Source organism: Camponotus vicinus, unplaced genomic scaffold, assembly GCF_025532165.1.
Source record: "Camponotus vicinus isolate PSW18456_S1 unplaced genomic scaffold, iyCamVici1.0 SCAF_2, whole genome shotgun sequence".
Lineage (NCBI taxonomy): Eukaryota > Metazoa > Arthropoda > Insecta > Hymenoptera > Formicidae > Camponotus > Camponotus vicinus.
This window is the reverse complement of record NW_028141956.1, coordinates 180,972-205,835: the sequence shown is the minus strand read 5'-3', so window position 1 is coordinate 205,835 and position 24,864 is coordinate 180,972. Positions and strand designations below refer to the sequence as shown.

The following is a 24,864-nucleotide window of genomic DNA, read 5'->3' as shown; positions in this document are numbered from 1 at the left end:
TATCGTTGTAATATATGCATCTTTTGAATTAATAAGTACATATAATTAAACAATAAATATTTATTTTCATGATTGCGCACGTTATTTTCATAATTCTTTCGTTAATTCCTCCATTTCTTAAATCTGCTTTTGAAATAAAAATGTATGTTTCGAATATTTTCGCGCCGACGGAATTAATCGAAATACCGAAATTGATAGAGATGATATACACATGAAAAGAATGTAATGTCACATTTTTCAAAAGAATAGCTGTGATTGGTCAGTGACGTTTAGTAATCTATCTCAAGTTCGTATTACGCTATAGGTTGCGGTTGACCAATCAGAGCAAAGCAAGTTGCCGGCCGGCTATTCTGATTAGTCAACTCCAATTCTGATTAATTATTCGAAAACGCCCTAAAACTCGATCCAATTTTCAAGTAAATCTTTGCTCTTTGGCTCATTTTGCTTGCACTTTCTACGCTTTTTTCTTCCAACGTTCAAAGCATTTACACAAAATCGTCTCGTTTCAAATGCAAACAATTTTTAGCAGCAAGCAAATATTTCACGCATACAACTCATTGTATATGTACGACACATACAAATTTGGCGAATTTAACAATATCTAACCTAATATCGAATAAAAATTAACTGTAACCTAACCTAAATATGTAATCTAATTAAATTTTATTTTGTAGTTGGTACTCCTGCTCGCGACGCTCTCCTCGAAACGATTCTCACTTCGCGGGACCACTGATGACTCTCTTCAGACGTCTGCAGACGCCTTGCCCTTACCTCATTCAGTGGACAAGTATATGCTCGTAAAATTACGATTGTGACTTTTCGAGTGAAATAAAATCGCGTGGACGTTTCTGTTTTGTATTATGGAGCCGTACGACGTAATCGTCAATCAGCCGGTGGTTATCGATAACGTAAGTGCCTGCCGTTCAATTTCTCTTGCATCCATGCTATCGAGAGAGAGAGAGAGAGAGAGAAAGAGAAACGATGTGTCAAACTTCATTGAGCAATGTCGCTCGCCAACATCGATAAGAATATATAAGTATTTTCGCTCAAAAGAAAATACAATTTTCCTCTACTTATGTTATTGTTTGTATTTATATAAATTCTGTTTGTATTTATATAAATTATATTAAATTCTGGTTGCAAATGCTATTGAGAATTATCATCGATATCATCAGCGGTTCAATCGATGATGATATTAACGGGATACACGTAAATTCTCTCTCTTTCTCCAGTTTAGAATCCAGAGTGTCATATACGCTCCTGTTTTTGTTCCGTTCAGGGATCTGGTGTGATTAAGGCGGGGTTTGCGGGCGACCAGATACCAAAATGTAGATTTCCAAATTAGTAAGTATCAAAGGCAAACATGAGAACATTAATTAATATTTATGATAGTGTTCCTTTTCGATTGATTGACAGATAGTAAGTTGTTGTAATAACATAAAATATATGGTTTTATCGTAAGAACAAAATGTTTTTATAGCAGAAAACGATATACTTGAGTATTTTAATTGATTACAAGTAAAAGCTACAACAGTAATACATTTCCAATTTGTGTAGAGAATTATATGCTTTATAGAATAATAATTAAATTCAGTAGAAATACATTCAACATTATTAAAATAACTTGCTATCTGTAAAGGAATTTTTTATAAATAAGAAATAATCTGTAATTAATTTGTACTTTTTTTTTTATTTTTATTTTTTTTATTATACATTAATATGATATCAGTTAGAATTAAAATTTAAAATTTAATGCATAATTTTTTTGTATAGTATTGGAAGGCCAAAACATGTACGTGTTATGGCTGGTGCTTTAGAGGGAGATCTATTTGTGGGTCCAATAGCGGAGGAACATCGTGGCCTTTTATCCCTTCGATATCCAATGGAACACGGCATAGTCACAGATTGGAATGATATGGAACGCATTTGGTCTTATGTCTATAGTAAAGATCAGTTGGCGACATTTAGTGAGGAGCATCCTGTCTTACTTACAGAAGCACCTTTAAATCCGAGAAAGAATCGTGAAAAGGCAGCTGAAATATTTTTTGAAACGTTTAATGTTCCAGCTTTATTTGTTTCTATGCAGGCTGTACTTAGTTTGTAAGTAATCTTTTATAATAAGCAGGAAAAATAATTTACAAGTAATTTTTTTATTATAGAACTTTATGTAATCTTGTAATTATGTACAGTAGGTTTCTGACAATCAAAAGTTTTTTTTTACTATTAACAATAATTATGGTTTTTGTTATCTAGTAGTATTGATATTTTTTGTGTTAATTTAAAAATTTTTAATAAATATAACAAGAGGGAATTTATGTTATATTTTTTATTATTAATTAATACAGATATGCAACAGGTAGAACCACAGGAGTGGTTTTAGATGCTGGCGATGGTGTTACACATGCTGTACCTATTTATGAAGGTTTTGCTATGCCTCACAGTATAATGCGAGTTGATATAGCAGGACGTGATGTTACAAGGCATCTTAGATTACTTTTACGCAAGGAAGGTATTAATTTCAAGACTACGGCGGAATTTGAAATTGTCAGAATAATTAAAGAACGAGCGTGCTATCTTGCTAGCAATCCACAAAAGGAAGAAACGATAGAAACAGAGAAATTTCAATATGTATTACCTGATGGTAGTCATTTGGAGGTAATAATGTCAATCAAAAAAGATATTTAATTATACAAAATGAAATATATTATTTTAAATGTGACTAATTCTCACCTGTAAATCATCTTTAATGTAGATTGGTCCGGCACGATTTAGAGCTCCTGAAGTGTTATTTAGACCAGACTTGATAGGTGAGGAATGTGAAGGCCTTCATGAAGTATTAACATACTCCATTCAGAAGTCCGATTTGGACTTGAGGAAAGTTTTATTCCAAAATATTGTACTCTCGGGAGGATCAACATTATTTCGCGTAAGCAGAAAAATTTTATATCTTTATTATATATATATATATATATATATATATATATATATATATATATATATATATATTTAAAAAGATATTCTTGTAATAATATAATAAAATTTTCTAACATTTTAGGGTTTTGGTGATAGATTATTATCAGAAATTCGCAGGATGTCGCCAAAAGACATTAAAATAAGGGTAAGAAAATAAGAAAAAAAAAAAAGAAATTTCAAATAAATATAAAAAAGTGAACAATTCAGTGCATTTATAGTGTTGTATAGATTATGTATATTTCTGTTACAACAGATATCTGCACCCCAAGAACGATTGTATAGTACTTGGATTGGTGGTTCTATTTTGGCTTCTTTAGACACTTTTAAAAAGATGTGGGTGAGTAAAAGAGAATTCGATGAAGATGGTATACGGGCTATTCATCGTAAGACATTTTGAATTTAGAGAACCTTTCGAGAATGTTATATATCGCGAATAATTTTATTATATCAATATGAAATAATGGCACACTCGGCACAATAACAAAATATATTGCGGCAAATATATTCTTAATTATTTATTTATATAATCGCACGCGCGCGCGTCTGTATAATTTCTATATTATATTTCAAGGGATTATTTTTATATTTCTAATCATATTTTTGAGACCTCTAATTGAATCTTTATTGTTGTTAAAAAATGTTGTGTTATGTTATATGAATTCATATCATATTAAATTATTGTGGCAGAATTATGAAACTATATGAATTTTCCTCTTGCAAAATTTATAGAAATATATATAAAAATTTTTTTAACAATTTGTTTTTTTGTACAATCACTATTTACATTTGATAATATAGATTAGTAAAATATATTCTTTTTTTGTACATTAATAAATAGCTGTAAAATTTGATTAATTGCTATAAGGTATATTTTTTTTGGTGATATAACACACTTGCAAATAAGTTTAATATATTTTATAGCAATTCATATTACTAATGCAAATAATGCTATAAAGAAGAGAAAAAAATTTACACTTTTTGCAAGTATAGAAATTTGTAAAATGTATCGTTTTTGGCATCATAATTTAATATGATTGCAGCGAGGAAAATAAGATCCCTAAAGGTCAGTTACATATATAAAAGCAGTTTGTAATGTCAATATCACTTTATTTAGACCTATATATGGTTTCAATATATAATTATATGTACATTGGATATTTGCAAACTGCTGCAAGATGCAATACAAAAAGAAATAAAAACAAGCATTAATGTCCTTTATAGAAATGTAAATAATATCTTTTGGAATCAAATGAATTAAGAGGTCAAATCTGTAAAATCTTAAATTTTTAATTTTAAAATTTATTTATATATTTGATTGTGCTCACATACACATACATACTCACACACAATACTGTCATATATACTACAGCAGAGTACAATTTTTATTAAAAAAAGTGCTATGTTTCGTCGATTTAATGTAATGAAAGAAAATATTCTGTAATTTCCATGTGCAGCAACATTTATGCAAAGCATTTGTAAATATGTACGCTTTTCCTAAAATAAATCTACATAGTCTTTATAAATGCATGTGATTAAAATATAGATTTTTACAATTGTATTGTAACATCGAGATTTGTAGCTTTGTATTAAGTAATTGTTTCCAACACATTTTGTATCACGTACATCATTAATTTTTGAAATGTATTAAATGCTGAAAGAACACAAAATATTAGTTTATTTATTATTTAAATAATTCAATTGCGATAAAGGAAAGAGTAATTTATAAACGTTGATTAGAAAATTTATTAATTTTTTCATCATTGCACAAGGAAACAAGATTATATTGAAAATTGATACATAGTAATACAATTATAGATCAGATTCAATTATATAATTATTTGTTGTATTTATTTATTATATGTAATGTATATTGTCCGCACTAGTCTGTGAAAAGGAATCTCGCGAGCAAGGATATTTGCTTGTTGGCAATTATTATATATTTTAATATATCGTATATAACGAAAAATAAAATATGAAATGCTGCAATGCAGAAATGCAATGTTTAGAAAATGTGTTTCAATATTTTATTTAAAGAACAATTCGCAAGGATATCTATATTAAAACTAATGTAACAAGAGTGTTTGTACCATTTTTAATTATTTAACAAATGTATTTTTATTTAAATAAGCAATTGTGTACGGTTTAGAAAATATACGTAAAATACGTCACTAAATCTCGTGTAATCACAATATAATCTTGATTTTATAATTTCTTTGTAGTTTTAAGACTACGAAAATATTTAAAAATATTTAATGTATTTTACCAATTACACAATATATTATTAAAGCAATGATGTTGGAATGCAATATGAAATGCGTTTAAAATAACTGGATTCTGGAATATGCATTAAAATTTCAAAATTTCGTTCAAATTGTAGGGTGTATTGATCGATGTATCGATTGGTCAAAACATTTTTGTAACTCTAGAAATTCTCTATCCGATAGCCAATGAGTATGTGCGCGCGAAATATCGAAATTATACAAATGCGTCATCAGTCGGAAATAGATAAGCGTGAAGCTCGAGAATTGTACAGTGATCATTTCATTATTTTTTATTTCTTTATAGAAAATATGAAAAGTGAAAAATTTCGTTACAAAAGATAATAAACGTTCCAGTTGTGTCTAGTTATCTATACATTATGACCGGTTTTCATAGTCGGTTCATACATTTAAGACTGTTTTAATGTATACATTTTCATGTGCATGTTTATATATAAATAGAGACCTATATTTAAAAATCGGAAAGAAAAAAGGAAAAAAAAAGTATAAAGAGAATAAACTTGTATTAGCCTGAGAAGAACATGTAAAAGGAAAGAAAAGTCAATGGTAATACATTCGTCTTTCTCTTTCTCACAAAAATCACAATAGTTTTCTTTTGTATATAATATTGTAAGCATGGGAAAACTCGGCTTCTACGTATGAATGAATATTTATTTCCTTTTTTTTTTTTTATGACGGTTGGTTTACAACGCGCGATTACTTTTGACAGCTCGATTTCGCGACGCGCCCCCTATCGGTGGCGAGAACGCGACCTTTCGGGCGGAGTCGGGCGCGCCTTCGGTGACGGCGACTGACGTCATGGCGCAAGATGGCCGCCGGTATCGGGAATGGTGTAGCGTAGACGAGGCTGGGCGGTAGAAACGAATTCCCGGGGAATAGGTGTGTCGGTGTTTCGGCGTCGCGTGCTAGATAACACGCCGTCGGGATGATGCCCAGCCGCGTCGTTGTCGTCGTCGTCGTCGTCGCCGCCGCCGCGGGCTGAGTTCGGAGTTTCGGCGCCGCTCGCCCGTTCGCTCGCTCGCCCGCTCGCCCGCTCGCCCGTTCGTCGGTTCGTCGGTTCGCCAGCGAGCTAGCTCGCCAGCTCGTCGGTGCAGTGCTCCTCGTACGAATCGTACGTGCGAATAGGTGCCGCGTTTCGCCTCCCGTCTCCCTCTCTCTTTCACATTCCTTCTTTTTTATTCTCTCTCTTTCGTTCTCTCTCTCTGTCTCTGCTCTCTCTCTCTCTCTCTCTCTCTCTCGCCGCTACTGGGAATATAGGTAATCAAACGTGTCACGCAAGATTTTTCCTCTTTGTACAGCCAAGAGACTCTCGACTCTCTTCCGCGAATCTCCTTCACCGTGTATTTTTTTCGGGAGAAGGACGGTTCTCTCGCAAAGTCGGGCGATGAAAAATGGAAACGAGAGCCGAGAGTGAAAATCGGAGCACAGATTGACGTTTGCCAAGAGAGATCTGAGAGAGCGAGAACGAGGTGGCGCCGGCTTTCTCGCGAGCGATAATCACGCTCCGTCCCGAGTCCCGAGCTCCACGAGTCCCGGCCCCGGCTGCCAAACTACTCGAGAGCCCGATCGAAAATTGCGATATTACTTGCGAGCGAGTTACATCGAGACAGAGAAGACGTCTCCCTTTCTTTACCCTTCTCTCTTTCTCTCTCTCTCGTCGTGTTTCGTGGAATTGCCCGGGACATACACCTCGATATTACTTTCAATATTGCTCTTTCCAGTCCACTGTATTGTGCTACCGCTGCTATTAAATCATCATCGTATCACGACCAACCTACTACTATTATTGGTGATTATTATCCTCACGTAATAAAGAACGGATTGATTTGGCAAAATGGCATTTCGGAGCATCGAAATACGAATCGAGCGGAAAAGGGAGAGTGACAGAGGTATCGTGTCACAGGAAGAACAATTTTAAAGGAAAAGGACCAAAGGCAGAGAAGAAGGAAGCTGAAGAATGCTCTTAGAAATTTGCGAAAACAAGATTAAACCGATTGTGAGATTCACACACATACTCTCGATCGCGAGAGTAAATTTGCGCCTCGAGATTATTTACAAGAATAAGAGCAATAATGCAGACATTAAGAAAATTGTTTGACGGTCCAGACGATTGATTCCTTTTTGAAAGATGAGCGAAGACTTTGACCTATTTATCGTGCCGCTAAATGCGAATCGAGAACTCGCAAATTCAAATAAAGAGATGTATCGATTTTGCTAAATTTGACATAGACACGTGATACAAATTTGCACATCGCAAGGTGTCATTGTGTGTCACAATCTGAAAAAATAGAGTGTCACTGTATCTCTAAAATCAGAGAGAAACGAAAGAGAAGAATATATCCAAAGAGCGAAACTTGTACATTTCTTCAAATAGCTGGATATCCACTAAGAAAGAAAGGAAGGAAAAAAGAAAGGGACCGATAAGATAAACGACAATCTTTGAATTTGACTGATTGCGCGCGCTTGTCCCTCTCTCTTTTTTTTCCTGCGTGACTGAGAGTCGCAAGATTTAATGTAACATGTGTAATCGAGTCGAGATACACACGCGGTCAAAGAAGAGAAGGTGCGCGAGCCTCCGTCATCGGTGAAGCAAATGCACCGCGATCGCGCGGATGTCATTGGAGTCGTAAGGAATAAACGCACGCGAGGAGAGAAAGCGAGTAGAGCGATCGAGTAATTGATCGGGCGGAGAGCTAGAATGCAACGAGAGGCAAACACGAGGGCGAGAGAAAGAGGAGGGGAAAGCGCGAGAGAACGAGATAAGCGCGATCGGGAATAACGAGATATCGGTTCGGGTCCAGAGGAGCGCGCGCACGAGAGGAATTCCTACCGATTTCCGCTTCCTCACCTTGTCTATCTGTGTGTGGGTGTGTGTGTATGTGTGTGCGTGCGTTTGATTTGCGCGCGTGTGCGGCGTGTCATTCTTTCGCGTACATGTCACGCGGCATCTCGCGTAGCGTTGTACAGCACGTGCGCGCGCTGTATGTGTGTGTGCGTGCGTGTGCGTGTGCGCGCGATGTGTGCGTCACCGATGATGATTTCGTAGATCCGATGCGGGTGCGGGAATAACGAGAGAGAAAAAAAAAAATAGAATAATCTTGACGAGAATAACGAGCACGCTGTGACGACGTACAACTCGCAAAATGTGGAATATGATGTGCGACGTGATGCCGACGATCGCGGAGGACAGCATGAGCCAGCGGAGCTCGCAATTCTCCAACGAAGAGGGAAACTTCGAGCAGTTGATGGTGCAAATGCTGGACGAGCGTGATAAGATGATGGAGACGATGCGCGAGCATCAGGAACGACTGCAAGACACGGAGACGCGGCTGGCGGAGGTCGAGAAGGAACGAGACGCTCTCAATCGACAGCTTAACGCGAATATTCCTCAGGTAAGTTAATCCTCTCTTTTTTTTTTTTTACCTCCATCGAGTCAAACATTCGTATAAACAATTATAAACATCTAACGTAAACAAGAGAAACGATTCTTTTAAAATCGTGGAATAGAGCCTGCAAACTGTGAAAGGGCCAACTAGAAATTAATATATTAATATAACGTGTTATTCGAGCATGCTTGATGCTAATTATCGGTCGCGGAATTTTATAAAATGTTAAATAAGCGTCAACAATTTTCAAACGATGTGGAATTGTTCGTTGAACGATCGAATTCGATGAATCGCAAATGAAACTTTAGACGGGTCGGACACTATAACGATGCAATGTTCTCTCTCGCAATTTGCGAGAGTCTCCCAAAGACTGCTTTTAATTGCGTACGCGAGCCATCGTCGACTGGCGAACGCTTCGTAAACGCTTACGTAACGTTGTAACGTTGTAAAAGTGATTTAACGCAAACTCTACTCACGCGCGCGCGTATCGCCTTTGTATTTGTCCCACTTTTCGTGAGATATGCACGTTCCTAACACCGTAATTAACTTCTTGTTTAATGCGTTTTATTTTACCATTTAAACGCTCATTCGTGCTCCTGTCTCTCGTCATAAAACAAGCATACATATTTCTCATTTCAATTAATTTTTTTTCGAGACAAGAAATTTTATTCTCTCTCGCGCGTTAAAGAAACATCCGAGATGTATCGAATCTTTTCGCCGATAGGCCTAATATCGCGATATAAAATATCGCTCCTTTTGACTGATCGACGATTGAAAATTTATCAATTTTCTCCCCAATAAAGTTTCAGCTATCCAAATAAATGTCTGACAAAGCTCCCTTTATTCTTCGTTAATTTAAGGATGTTTTGTACCTATTTTCAAAATATTGAGAATTTAATGAAAATTGTACAGAATGTCCTTACATATGTTTAGAATCTTCAGTACAATTTTTAAATCGATTCACTAAAGCGTTCACAAGTTATAAGGATTTTAATTTGCACCGAATTAACATGTGTTCTTATGGGAAACGTATAACCACGTCGATTCAAATGACAAAAACACATGGAAATAATATTCAGAATTTGTTTAAAATTTGCAAAAGTGTAGTTTAGATACAGAGGAAATATTTGGTCAAATAATATTATACAAGTACTAACTGGTTAAAAAAATATTAAATATAATTCAATGAAATTAGCCATATATCTGACACAAGGCGAAATTCTCTGCTAAAAGTTAATCATTTCGATTAACAAAATTCGGAATATTTCAGTAAAAACGCAATATAAATATTAAAAAATACATCTCTGCACTGTAGCTAAGATCAAATTGTAATATTCCACGCAATTTCTCATACTCAAAATACACCAAAAGTGGATATATTTGTCAATATTGATTTTCAGCTACTTTTTGCTGGGATTGTACATACAAAGCATCCTTAACGTTTTTTTAAAAATTAATTTCCTTAGTTTAACAAAACACACATACGCGTACACATACCTGTATATATATTTTAAAATGTGTCCTTTAACAATATCTGATACAATGTCGGTGTATTCAATAATATTAATATTCTTTTTTCTGTAATACTTGAGAAATATACCTTTTTGTTTGCGTTGCATGATTCAGTTGCTTCAGTTGCTCGCAAATGAAAAGGATCGATCATCTTTGACGCGCGCACATTGGATATAGATACGTATCATCATAATGGACATTGATAGTAATAGATAATGCATGCGGTGCGCTAACAAAATTAGCGTCAAAAGAGAAATGAACTGCAATTTCGAATATATGGACGTAATTTTATGCCGATCACTCTTTGCGTTTAATTACCCGCAAAAACTTTTCCCTCTAGACTTTTTATTGAATTATTTTTTCCAAGCATTCTATATCTTACAATTCTACTTCTTACAATTAGGCTTAATATATTAGCTTTAATCTGATAATTCTTCGAGTTGAAAGATTCTTTTAAATATACCAGTGTATAACTATAGTATAGCGGAAAGTATACTATATATAAATATTTATAATTGATGAAAAATCGAGATATATTTTTTAAGAATAAATTGCGACATGTTTCTTGCAAAGAAAACGCAGACGTGTACAATGTGTATATATTTGTCGCGCCTTGTTTCATTTGCAATTCAAGTCTCTTGTCATCTAGGAAGTTGCTCGATGACACGATACGATATGACGGTATGCTTTTTTACATGCCTCGTAGCCTGGAGGAAACGACGGTTGCAAAATCTTATAGACGCATCGTAGCGTTACTTCGAAACGGCTACTTTTGAGGATATAATAAAATAAAAATTCTCCCATTTTCACGGAATTTTATTTTTTATATGTATATACATGTTATTCGTGTAAATGTGAAAATGATTGAATAGATGAAGATAGCACGATTTTGTCGCAGCCTCTTTCAATTTAACATTATACATATATATTCGAGGGAGAATGCATGTTTTTGGAGATAATAAATTTCTTAGCGTGGTGACATTAAAAAATTAGCCTTGGGCTATAATTCACGATGGAATTGTATACAAAAGTTCTCTCTGTTATCTTTCTATTAAATTCAAATAATTCAAAATTTTGTTGAAAAAAAATTTCATTTTTAGTTTTTAATTTAAATTATATTCTATTAAATTAAAAATTAAATTTTTTTAAACTCTTTCCTCCATTAGTATTATATATACGTAATGTAATATTTTTTTCAAAGATACTTGAGATTGTAGGACAATAATTAGACTTGATCGTTAGCGCAATATTTTGCTAATTATTTTTTATGTGTTTTAGTTTCTTAACACAAAACATGCATTTTTTATTTTGTTAAATGACACGCATTTTATGTAATTATACTTGTAATAAATATTAATTATATCATGAAAAGTGAATTGCTCTCACAATGTGAAATGTGCGCGCACAAGAGAAAGATAGAGAGAGAGAGAGATTGCTAAAATAAACCTTATAAAACTGTTTTAAATTGAAAATTTTATTTTTAATCACTTAATCACATTTACATTTATATCTTAAAAGGAAAAAAATTGTATGTTTAAAATATTTAAGAAATGTGAGAGAGAGAGAGAGAGAATATGTACGTATATTGTGTATGTATACAGTTGTGTATGTATGTAGTTTCTGTATATATATTTCGTACAGAATGTTTTCTAAATATAGATTTAAAACAGTTTGGAAAAATGAGCTTTTCGATTATACGAGGATGTGTGTGATTAGTTAAGCTAATCTTTTCCCGTTTTTCTGCAAATAAGATAACTTTTGTTACAGAATTTAATGTTGAGCTTTTAAAATAATAACTGTTTGTTTTTCGGTAAATTTTTTTATTTTTCGCAGGTCTCTCTCTTAAGCCAGAAAGAATTTAATTATTTTAAAATTTTTTACGTCTCTCATATAAATTTGACAAATTTCTTATGTCATTAAATATTTCTAAATAATTTTGTAACTTGTGTTGAAATATAATTTGTCTTGTAATGTGTGAAAAGAATTTTCTTCACGGAAAACTGATTGCTTCATTAATTAAATTAATAAGCGAAAGAAAGAACAAAAGAGGAAATTATTAATAACTATATTTTTTTTATTTTCGGGATAATTTCTTTTATTAATTTATAAAATATTGCATAAACGATTGTACACATCAATTTTTAATAATATTAATAATTTTAATAATTATTATAATTTTAACAATTAAATAATTATAATTTTAATAATTAATGAACTGATCAATTTTTATTAATTAATAAATCTTTATTAATTATTAACTAATAAAATTTTGTTCGATTAATATATCTATATATATATATATATATAGGAGGAATATTCCAATACAATGTCAAGAATGTTGATCATGTGCTTAATTATTGAAATATCTCGAACTTTCATCATAATTAGGATACGCGTTTATAGATTGTTCAATTAATCGATTATATATATCTTGCTTTATCTATATAAATTTTACAAGCATACATACATTTATGTATTTGTATGTGTATAAACATACATTTATTTATATTCGTATTTATATTTAACCCTTATAAGCACTTTTATGTATAGATACTTGTTAAAAGTATATAACATTCATAAAGGGAGAAGAATAATTCTTGTTAAATTACATTAAAGTGTCAAATGTGAGACGAATACAAATAATTTAAGCCTGATTAATGAATATATCATATCTTTAAGCGTATACAAAATCATAACACATACTATTATGATTTTAATTTAATATATTCTTTGAATCATTTTACTTGACAAAAATTCCTAAGCATTAATATAGTTTTTGAATTATAAGCTATTTAAGAGAAAAGTTACTGAATTAAATTTTGTTACAACTAATAAAATTATATTCCTCCGTTATTTTTTAAACAGACTTTAATGAAATTTTAATTTAATAAAATTAAATTTTTTTAAAATTATTTAAAGGTAGCGAAAATGTCTAATAAGTTTGTTTAAGAGAAAAGAAGTTAATTCTCTCTTTTTTTAATTTTCTACATACACATACACATATTTATATGAATAATATATCAATATATTATATCAATTGATATCAATAAATATGTATATATACTTGCATCATACTTGAACAAAAATAATTAACGTCGATTACGTGATTTTTTTATGAATGTCATAAATAATACGAGATATATACAAGAATAACAAAATATGCTACACAACATACATACAATATACATAATAGAAATCGTATTGATCCTTTCGTAGACCTGTTGCATGTTCTCCGCCGTTCAAACAGCAACGAGTTTAAAGGATTTGAACAATTAGCATGTCTCTACTTATCGTTAACATTCGAACTGAAGAGTTTAGAACCTGATAATTAAGTAAAGAATAAGGGAAGCTAAACAAACTGAAAAAAGGATGAGACTGAAAGAAGAATTTTTTATGAATCTCTTATTGTTCTCATCTATTGTATTAATATGTTACAAGTATTAGATAGCATACATAATATAAACACAATAAACTGTCTCCGATATATTCATTACAGAAGAATTCAAGACTTTTAATGAAATTTTTTTTCGTTACAGTTTTTTTGTAAAATTGATTTTTTTCGACAAAATTCCTTGAGATGTCTATATAGTTTTCAGGCAATTAATGCTTAAAAATAAAAAGTTTTTAGCAAACTTTAAAGAAGAAACTCGATAATGAAATTATATTCTTGAATTCAATTTTATATAAATCGACATTGTTTTAATAAAATTTTAATTTAAAGCTTATTATACATCATTTATAAAATCAAAAATATTAATGATTTTCCTTCATTATTTCACTAAAGAAAAATTTCCAAATTGATCAAAAATCTTTGATTTGAAAAAAAATTATTTTAGATGATTTAAAATATTTTTTAAAATAATTTTGTTAAATTATATAGACTTTCATCGTAAAGGAATAAGTAAAATTTGTGTTTATATTTTTCTGAGACGACATAATTTGATATTTAATTATTTTTATTTTTATTAGCAGACATATACATACCTGAAAAATATACATACCTGTTGAATCTCAATGAATTTGAATATTTTATTGGAAAATATTGAATACTGGATTTCTTCTGGAAAAGCGAAAAGTATTTTCCACTCGACATTACGTGCCGAATTATTATTTATACATATTATATGTGTAAAGTTTGCGCTTGTACTAACATACATTCGTAAAGCATGAAAATGTTAGCCGATATGTTTCAATGTCGAATCGAGAGCGGAACGTTTCATGTATCCTGTATGATAGTTATGTAAGAGCTTTTTCTTTGATTTTTTTCACTTAACGAATAGCGATATCTTCGTTTAATAGAATCTACAATTCTAAAGATTTGTTTAGGCTAAATATAATTTGAATTATTCATGTATTATTGTTTTAATCGTGAAAAATTACACAGAAAAAGAAACTATCATCGTAAATATCTGTGATTAATTTCAAAATTTCGCTATAGATTAGAGCTAATTCATTATTTAATTTGAAAATCCTCAATCTTCCCTCTGACAATAACTCAAATAATATGCGTGGACGCAACAATATATACATATAATGCTTTTAACAATCTTTATTTGATAATGTGCATTTTTTTAAGTTTTTACACATTCACAGTTATTAAAATATTAAAAAATTCTTATTAATATATTAATATATTCTTAAATTAAAATTTTATTGGAAATCTCATTAATATATAGAAGAAGAAGAAAAAGATATAATCTATTCAAGAATAAAATACGCATTCATATATTGTATTTTATTGAATACAATATTATATAATGCATGGAGATTGCCACATAATTTCCAACATGTTTTATGCTCTCTTTCCGTGTATGTCCACAACATAATTTTTATCTTTTTATACTTTTGGCGACGAAAGAACGGAAGTTTTCGCACGCGAGCAGCATTCTCGGACACGATCAATAATCACGTGCAATCCCTGGATATTCTTTCTTGCTATCGCTAAAAGTCGCGAAAAATGTCTCCATAGTTGCATTCCTAAAAAATTAACCATTTTTAGACATACATTAAAGTATATACGCCCATTTGCATGTATACATATGACATTGATTTTGAACTTCTCCGATTCTATTAGTTTCAAATAAGCGTAAAGTAACATTTTTCATTTGTTTGAAAGAAAGTTATTTTCTTAAACGTCTTACAATTAAAGTTGTTTACATATTTTACGCGACATTTCTCTAAAAAACATAGAACTTGTTTGCACGTGTAGTGAGGAATGATCGGTATCGCCAACTTTTTGGCTTTCCACGCTCAACAATATTAGCGCAAAAATATTAAAATTAATGCAATTTGGAAGTTGCGATATTCAATATCATTCTGGACAAGATGAAAACTTGGATTTTAAAACACAAAATAAATTACTAAAATTACTGTAAGGCGATGAAAGACGAGTATATTTTGTTTGAATTGCAAGTAAACGCCAAATTTTTTCCAAGATTACACTAACTTGTATTTTCTTCTTATTTAGAATATTTTTGCTTTCGCGAGGAAACAAATTTGTTGGTTGAAATGTTTCGAATAAATCTAATTTTGAGAAAATTGATACATTTATAATGTTAGATTTTATAATTTTGAGAAATGCATGCTTCTGTGCTTTATGTCTGATTTAGATGATTATTATCATACTTTTGAACGATATTTTTTATGAAAAGAAAATGTAAAATTTTTAACATCATGTCACACATATGCACAGAAATATCAAGCGTGAAAATTGATAAATGTTCAAGTTTTATTCTTTATCATATTTGGTTAAACAGTAAAAGTTTTTATTTTTATCGAGTTTTGTTTCAAATAAGATAGGAAGATGATATCATTTTAGGCTTCTTCAAAGAGAATTGTATGTATGAGAAAAATTTGAAAAATTTTTGAAGAATTTACATGTACAAAATATTATTAAAGCGTATGCTTTAATTATTAATAATTGATAACAAGATCACATAATATTGTCACATTATACGCACATACGTCACATTATAAGTAAAACGTATCGAATAATGAAAGGGGGAGGGAGAGAGAGAGAGAGAGAAAGAAAGAGAGAGACGGATGAAATGAAAAATTTACATTGATAAAAGGACACAAATTTGTGAAACAACGAGCACACGATCGAGCGAGTGCAATGTACCGGGTGTACGCGCTTACAGTCGATCAATACCCACCCCACCATCCGTTCACCAGCGCATGAATGAACTTCGCCTTTTACACACTACTCGCGTTTGGGATGTTGGAAATAGTACATGGTACGTAATTTTTTACTTACCCCCGTACACATTTTGTAAGGTAACATCGATGGACTGACTTTACGCGATGATGAACCGTTTTAATTAGTTGACTATCTTAGCATACTAATTGATGATATTATAAGGTATATTCGCAAAAGTAAGTTTTTTCACATAAAATTATTTTTTCATTTATCAAATGACGAGTTATTTTAATAGTAAAAGGTCAGCGATAAAGACATGTATTTTCTCGAATCAAACAATATCGAGATTTATTGAAGATGCATGAAATGTAAACGAAAAAAATATTGTGCACACTGTAAACAGTTTGCAGACAGCGAACGCGGACGTTGTACGTGAGATTGATATTCATAAAATGTTTAAGATTCATTAAATATTGAATGTAAAATTGGCCACAACGATTGGTCAATAACGATAGACAATGATTGTTTAATCAACTATGACAAGAATGAGTGGAATTGAATATCATTCGAAAGAACGTATCTGTATAAATATACATTTATACGACTAGGTTTAAATTTGCATGGAATCGTCGTTGACGAAAGGGAAATATCGTCGAGTGTGTTTACACGTAGCCACAATGCCAAGCCCTGTTGGCTTTCCATCTGGTGTATATTACGACTTCCAGAAACGGCTTTGCATCTCACAAGTTGATGTGAGTCAATAACGCCTCGCTCCGGCTGCAGCGATCATTCGCGCCAAGTCTTATGATGAAACTACTCGCAGAAGGAATCTCTTTTCATAAAGAATTCCATTATTATGATGTATCTATATGTTACATACATATCGGATATATACACGTACAATAGAATTAATTTGTGAAAAATTATTACGCGAACTCTTTGTACACTCTTTGTCAGTCATGAAAGTTTAATTTATAGACGTTATTTACGTTTGTCACTTTAATGTACATGTACCAAACGTTAAACATAGGCGATTGCAATAGCATAAAATTATAAAAAAGTAATTAAATATACATTTTGCAGAAACATATAAAAATATATATCGAAAAAAATTAATATAAAATGTATCAAACATATCTCGTTATTATTTGACGAACTGCAAAATATGAGATATGCTTTTTTTAATCGCACAGCGCGCGATTAAGCGCGACACGAAATGTGTAATCTGTCATCGTAATGGTCATCGAAGCAATGTGTGGGTAGACACTTTCTCTTAACTGAATGCCATTTGATTAAAGAACCGTAGTGTCGATGCAGTGGCAATCAACTATAATGATGTCGTCGAAAGCAATACGGCAATACGTAACAGGTATGCATACCTATGCATCCTCTACCTCTTTCGTCGCTGCTGCATCTCGCGCATCTACCCAACTAATATAAGTAATCAGATATATATATACAGGGTGTATCTGAAATGATACACTAAACTTTAGGAACGTATTCTAGAAGTCAAAATAAGACTTTTTTTTTCTTATGAACATGGGTCCGCAAATGAACCTCCCTCCGAGCTAAAATTCGAAAATATGTGAAATTGACCAAACACTCGCAGCGTAAATTTATTTATCTCTCAAGAGAGGGTGATAGGTAACGTCAAAACCTTTTTTTTTTCTTTTTCTGAAATACAGCCAATTTTTAATATTTTCCCCAAACTTTAGGGGTCTCTAGCTTGGAGGGGGATTCATTTGCGGAGCCATGTTCATAGGACAAAAAAAGTCTTATTTTGACCTCTAGAATACGTTCCTAAAGTTTAGGAACGTATTCTAGAGGTCAAAATAAGACGCATTATTTCAGATACACCCTGTATATTTTTATATTTATATACCTCTGGTGTAGAGGTGAGGAAGGAAACGAAAGAGATATCCAGAACATCGCACGTGCGTACCAGTTTTATCCGAGATCGTTAAACTTAATACACCTGCGTCTTGAGCGTATCGAGGAATTGGATTACGCGAATATCTTTCCCACCATTTTAATTCGGGGCACCATCTATGGCGAATATACGATTATGTATGTCGTATAAAATGCAATAATTATCCTTTTACTTTTTCAATTTTATTATACTATGTTTTAAAATTTATTTTATATTTATTTTTTATTTTTATACATGAAAGTTGAATAATTTTGACATTTTAGAACATTTCTCTTGACAGTTTATATAGCATCGTTTCGATCGTATAGCATCGTAAACAATTTTATCCTGTACAATTTATTCATTTTATTTTATTTTTTTTTTGAAAGCAAATTTTGACCACATTTAATTCTTTTAATTCTTTATTTAACTCTTCACATCACACTCAGCATCTCATAAGGAATTGAAAAAATTCTTCTCTGAAGTAAATTCAAATATGAAATGTGCCAAGTATCTGAATTTTTTTATATTTCTTTTTATTCTACTGATAGAAATTATTATATCATTTAACTTTGATTTTGCATTGTTTCAATGTGCAGTTAATTTGAATCCACGCATGTGAACAAAGCTGGCATAAAATAGTGATTCAATCGACATGAGATACGAAATGTACATTTTAGTTATTACATTGTTATTCTTTTCCTTTTCTCCACTATGATTCTTTACATCATTCTTTAATTACTTTGTCTTATCTGCCTTCACGTACGTTACGTTATTGCCAATAATTCATTAATTAGATTAATTTCTGCGATCTATATAATTCATTCTGATATTATTGTCTCAAATTGGGTTCTCTTCAAATCAAATGAACAAATATAAATGATTGCGAATAAATATCAATGGAGAAAATTTTATGAAAAATTGTCTGACACAAAATTTTATATAAAAAATTTAAATTATTTAAAAATTTTTAAACTATTCTAAATATATATATAAAATAGATTATATAATAATTATTCTAAAGATTATATAATGATTTCTCTTTTTCAAACTCATTCACTGAAATTTATGTGTGCTCGTTTGCTCGATCTAGATCCGACTTTATTGTAGTATTGTGAACACACGTACTTTTGTATCTTTGATTTCTTCGATCAATTTAGAAAAAGATAGGTTTCTAAATTTTATAATAATTTTTTAATACGATAATATCGTGTATTTTTTTTCTTACGAATATGCTTAAACTGATTCTATACAACATCAATGCATCGTGCCAAATGCATTAGCATATTGATATGAATGATATTCACATATGTTCAATATTAGTGATATGAATATCGACTAATAGTAAAATAAACTTTAGCAAATACATTCCAATATTGATTAAAATAGACAGCGAGAATAAGATAATAATCGCAGATACTGTTGTAATTACTTTTTGTATCGCAGTATCTTGTATCAGTATCTACTAAATAATAAACAGAAAAAACAACGATTAAAAAGGAAATATTAGATGGTATTTTTAAAGAGAAGCACAGATTAAAAATTGACTAAAAAGATTAATTTATTGCTTTAATTTAAAACGCATGTTTCTTTACCAAATTTTTTAAATAAAACTTGATTTGCAATTTTTTTAAATTCTTTATATAAATAAATAAATAAATAAATAAATAAATATTCATAGACGTGTGCAGGAAAATTCCTAGTGAAATGACGAATGATACATTATAACGCTATATACGCCCAGTTGTTTAGATAGTATTTAGATAAAATATGGCAAAATAAACTAGCAGTAGGTCAACCTTGGCCATCTTTTCTGATATTTTTCCAAAAACTCACAAATGTTGTTCGTAATAAATGTTGTTCAATGCCAACATTGGCGATGTATTATCGTAAATTGATCATGTGAAATTTATACATAACATTTGACTAATACGTGCCAACATTGATATATATTGATTCCGACACGTGGACTCATCTGGCCTTATGTATATCTTTCAACTTTTTAATATCATTATTTTTTTATATCAATATATTACGTCATAATGTCGCATCACATTTTGCATTGCATTTTGTAGTAAATAAAACAAAATGGATATTTTTGTATGTTCGAATAATAGAGATGCGGAATATGCGTAACGACCGCTGCATAGTTTCTAATCCGCAGTACACGCGTGCGGTTGTATGGGAAACACACGTTCAGTGTCCAACTATAATTCCTATGTGGTTAGGTTTGCCAATTATGGCAAGCATGTGTTTGGACATGATTAACACCGAAATAGAACACCTACTATCGGTTTATCGTCATGCGACGTGATTCCCTGCATTCTATTTAGAATCTTTGGCATATACATGGTCTAATTTTGTTATAATCAAAACTTGTAATTATCTCTATAATTGATGTTTCTTTCTTTTCCTACTAGCACATATGTTGCGTTTAAGGAAAATTTTAAGAAAAGTTTGCACAAACTTATTTTCCTGGATTATAAAAAAGAAAATTTTACACGCAACAATAAGTGGAAAATATTTATAATAAGCTCTTTTCAAAGTACGAAAATTTTGTTTTTGAAAAAGACAAGTTTGAAAAATTAATTATATTTGTTATTATAATACGTTGATATTTGATAAAACTTTTTTAATTTTTTCTTTCGCAACTTTAATTATTTGTTAGTGTCATACGATATTCACTCCTCTTTCATTTTGATAGACGCTATTGAGATGTGTTAAACCAGCGATTCTTAATCTTCTTCACGATGCGGACCCCTCCTCATTACATTATTTTCGTGCGGCCCCCCAAGTATTTAGTAATGTAAAATTAAAATTAGGTTTCTTGAAAATAAATTAGTAAATGCATACATTTTTATAATATTTTTATTACATGTATTTCTTTCACTTTTATAATCTACTCATACGCAGTAATGCAAGAAAAAAGTGACACGCGACTAACGGACTACAATCAAGGACTGCTTATCTTATGGCATGCGTTTGAGTGCGCGCAGCCAAGTGCCGCTCGACCAAACGCACACAAACGCGTGACGTAAACAGTCCCCGTACTCCATGTTATTGTTTTCGCATTACTGCCCATATGATGATTATACACAAGTTCGTAAACTTTGTGTTTTCTTCGCCATTTTTTAAAATCTTTTTTTTTTCGCGGACCCCAGATTACGAACCGCTGTGTTAAACGATTAATCATACGCATAGATATATATTGAATTCTCGCAAATATTTTTTTTTAATTTTCAAAGGTTTTGTCAATTTCCAATATTTTACGCAAAATAACAAAACTTTATTTCCATGTGTAGATATTTAGTGCGAATAAAAATAAACATTTAATATATACTTGTAACTATCTAAAGACAATTTGTGAAAGATGTTACTGTTCATGGATTGTTTACTTTATACAATCAGTATACAATCTGTTTGTATATATTTATTTATCATGCGGTTCCAATAAAATTTATGACCGTTTGATTCTCGAAAATATATCTTTTTATTGCTAGTTTCCTATAATTAAAGTGAATTTATTTCGCGTATTTATTTATTTGATAAGAAAATTTGTTTGCAAGTGAATTCTGATCTACAGATTATAAAAAAGATTTATGTGCGATATTTAAATTCTCACATAGTTTATAACAGTGTAATAGACTATGCATAAATCCAGTAGTGTGCAAATGTAGTGTTTTGCAAGAAACATGAGAACGTGCAACTCTTTGCATATCGATATGATGAAATTATATGTATTATGTGTGCATGACAGAAATTGAGAATTTGATCTTTATCGTCGAATTAAGAACAAAGTAGACCACATTCAAGTAAAATGCCGCTTTCCCTCTATCACTATTTGCGTAACTTTATCGCATATCAAGACACACACACACATATCTATATATATGTGCACGTAACGTTAACATTTTTTAACTGATGACAGATAAGAATGTTTAAAAAGATTAAGAACACGATTGTAAACGCGCAATATATTTGTGAATATTGCAATATTATTAGATAGTAAAATCGGTGATCATGCAAAAAAAAACATTTACATGAAAAGCAGGAAATTAAGATATTTTATTGTTTATTATTTATTTTAATCCATACTTTTCGGCTTTGGATGGGACTTGGTTTACAATACATTTCTTATTCTCATTCATTCATAATCCACCCTCTTCCTAACCCTATCTCTCTACCCCTTTAATCCCCCTAATCGCTTTCAACTTATTGTTAGTAATATCTAGCTTAATTATCCTGTCTTCTTTTCTTGTTTACAAATTCCTCATTTCTCTTCTTTTTCTTCTTTAGTCCCTTCATGCGAGCCTCCTTTTTCTCTTCTCACTGGTCCATTTATTTCCCGATCATTTTCTCCCCTTCCTCTGTATTTCATTTGTTATCTTTGTTATCTTTCCGCTTTGTTTTAATTCTAATTTTCTCTTCACTTTCTTCTTCTCCCTCTATTTCTCCATTCATGCTTTACATCCTCCGGTTCTTATTCTATATCTCCATGTTTTCTTTTCCAGATTTTCTTCTTCGCTTCTTTTTATTTCTCCTTCTTTTCTCCTTATTCTTTTCTTTTCTTTTCTTTCTGTGGTTCTCCCCTTCATCCTGTATATTTGTTCTTCTTTTTCTCTTTTCTTTTTTCTTTAGCTCCTTTTAGTTTACTTTCCATCGGCGTTTGCCTTGATTTCTTTTTCTTTTTTCCTTCCTTCTTATTCTATTGGTCTTGTCGTTCTATTCATGTTTCTTTCTCTTCTCTTTGCTTCCTTTATGACGTTTCCCTTTTCTTTTTTTCACCATTCCATTTTTTTGTTTCTTGATCATTTTTCCCTCTATTCCATTTAACTTTCTCTTATTTGTTATTCTCTCTTTTACCTTATTTCCTGTGTACTTGTTCTTCTTTTTCCTCTTTTTTTCTCTTAGCTCCTGTTAATTTATTCTTCATCGTCTTTTGTTTTAATTTCTTCTTCTTTCTTTCTTCCTATTCTATTGACTTCGTTATTCCGTTTGTGTTTCTTACTCTTCTCTTCGCTTCCCTTATGCGGTTCTTCTTTTCTTGGTCGTTTTCTTCCCTTTTCCCGTATTCCAGCTTTCTCTAAATCTCCACTTTTTAATTTATCTTCCAATTTGCCTTCCTCTTCTTTTGCTGTTCTCTACCAATATTTTATCCTATTTATTTATGTCCCCTTTATGTTTTATCTTTTTTCTTCTTTTCTATTTCTTTTTAACTCCTCCTGACTTGTTCTCCATCACTAGCTCTTTTCGATTTTTCCTGTTCTCTTTACTCTCTCTTCTTCTTTTTTATGTCTCCACTATGTTTTGTATAATTCTCTTCTCTGCCTGTATTTTACTCCGACTTCAATTTCTTTCTCCTTCTAACTTTCTTTGTTTCTGGTTCTTTTCCTCTTCTTCTTTCTTCTTATTTCAATTACAGTTTTTATTCCTTCATCGTGTCCCCTGAGCTGTCCTTGTTTTCTCTATCTTGCTTACTTTTTTCTCTCTTCCTTTCCAGTTTCTCTCTCCTCTATCTAAATCAAGGTCTAGTGCTATCTTTTCTCCCTCATTTCTCTAAACATTCTAGTATTCTAATACTCTAATATTCCTGATGTTCCTGTATCTAACATATCTAATACCAAGATTCTCAAAATCAAAACAAAAACAAAAATAAAGACAAAATCAACCTCAAAACTCAAAATCAAAATCAAAATCAAAAATCGAGAGGGGCATCAATATCAATATCAAGAATTACATCAAAACCAAAAATCAGAAATCATCATTCGCGAATCAGAAATAAAAAATCGCAACAAACGCGTGATATCATTTAAATCGGAAATCAAAATATAAAATCAATATATAATTTCAGTATATAGTTTCTTAGTTTATAAAATACAAATTGCCTATTTAAATAATACCAAGAAATTAAGGTATTTAAAAATTACATTTGATTTGAGAATCAAATTAACATTTCAGACAAGTCGGATCAAAGTACCAAGTATTTGAGTTGCAATTGGTTAATCGGTTAATATAAATCGTTTCCTAATTTCCGTTTCGAATCCTAATTTCAGATGAAAGCTAAGTATATGGAAAAGTATTTTAATTTACATAAATATTTGTTCTATTATCATTGCTCAAGACTATTGCTCAGGATTCTTTCGTGATACTGATATATTTTGTGGAGTAAGCTTTATTTAATTCCGTTTAGTCCGTATCGTTCAACAATCTGAAAAAAATGCAAGTGATTTTTCAAAACATTGTTTTTCTTTTCGCACAGAATGTCGTAAACCTTTTTTCTTTAAACTGTAGTTATTTTTGATTAATTTTAAGTCAATTTTTTTCTTAACGAAAATTAAAGGAAATTATTGTTTAGCGTTTCTCTTTTAGCGACTCTTCAATTCTTTCAATGTTACATATATTGTACATATTTTGCTAATTCTTTCCAATTATTAGAGTTGTACGTTAAACTAAAATCCACATTAAATTTATTAAAATATTTATATTAATTTATTATACATATATCTATTATCTATTTCTTTACATTTACATTATATCTATTATCTATTTCTTCACATTTACAGTCTAAATTAAAAAAACAAAAAAATTAAAGCATTTAATTTTTAAAAAGATATAATCATTTATAACATGAAAACTAATGCTTTGTCATCTTTTTGCAAAGATAAA

The 24,864-nt window shown here is 31.0% G+C and overlaps 2 protein-coding genes across 19 annotated transcripts in view; both read left to right on the top strand.

The window, feature by feature from the left end:
• The first annotated feature begins 423 nt into the window (after positions 1-423).
• On the top strand, positions 424-5,300 carry Arp1 (Actin-related protein 1). Its single transcript, XM_083091530.1, has 8 exons — positions 424-565; positions 675-908; positions 1,280-1,344; positions 1,774-2,100; positions 2,346-2,655; positions 2,753-2,926; positions 3,056-3,118; positions 3,227-5,300. Exons 2-8 carry the CDS (start codon positions 861-863, stop codon positions 3,368-3,370), a joined length of 1,131 nt encoding a protein of 376 aa, XP_082947656.1. The 5' UTR covers positions 424-565; positions 675-860; the 3' UTR covers positions 3,371-5,300.
• Positions 5,301-6,023: 723 nt separating this feature from the next.
• Liprin-alpha (PTPRF interacting protein alpha) overlaps positions 6,024-24,864 on the top strand; it is a 41,523-nt gene continuing 22,682 nt past the window's right edge. For 11 of the 18 annotated variants that reach the window (XM_083091515.1, XM_083091514.1, XM_083091511.1 and 8 more), the window contains exons 1-2: positions 6,025-6,363; positions 8,299-8,644. In XM_083091515.1, the coding sequence (XP_082947641.1) occupies positions 8,396-8,644 (249 nt within the window). In that variant the 5' untranslated portion in view covers positions 6,025-6,363; positions 8,299-8,395. Of the gene's footprint in view, positions 6,378-6,400; positions 8,120-8,298; positions 8,645-24,864 lie in introns of those variants that run through there. The other 7 variants (XM_083091516.1, XM_083091512.1, XM_083091517.1 and 4 more) reach the window with 5 other exon arrangements.

Coding starts and splice junctions, on each gene's coding strand:
- Arp1 (XM_083091530.1), top strand. CDS start 861: ATGGAGCCGTACGACGTAATCGTCAATCAGCCGGTGGTTATCGATAAC. Junction 1,345..1,773: donor AAATGTAGATTTCCAAATTA/GTAAGTATCAAA, acceptor TTTTTTGTATAG/TATTGGAAGGCCAAAACATG. Junction 2,656..2,752: donor CTGATGGTAGTCATTTGGAG/GTAATAATGTCA, acceptor TCTTTAATGTAG/ATTGGTCCGGCACGATTTAG.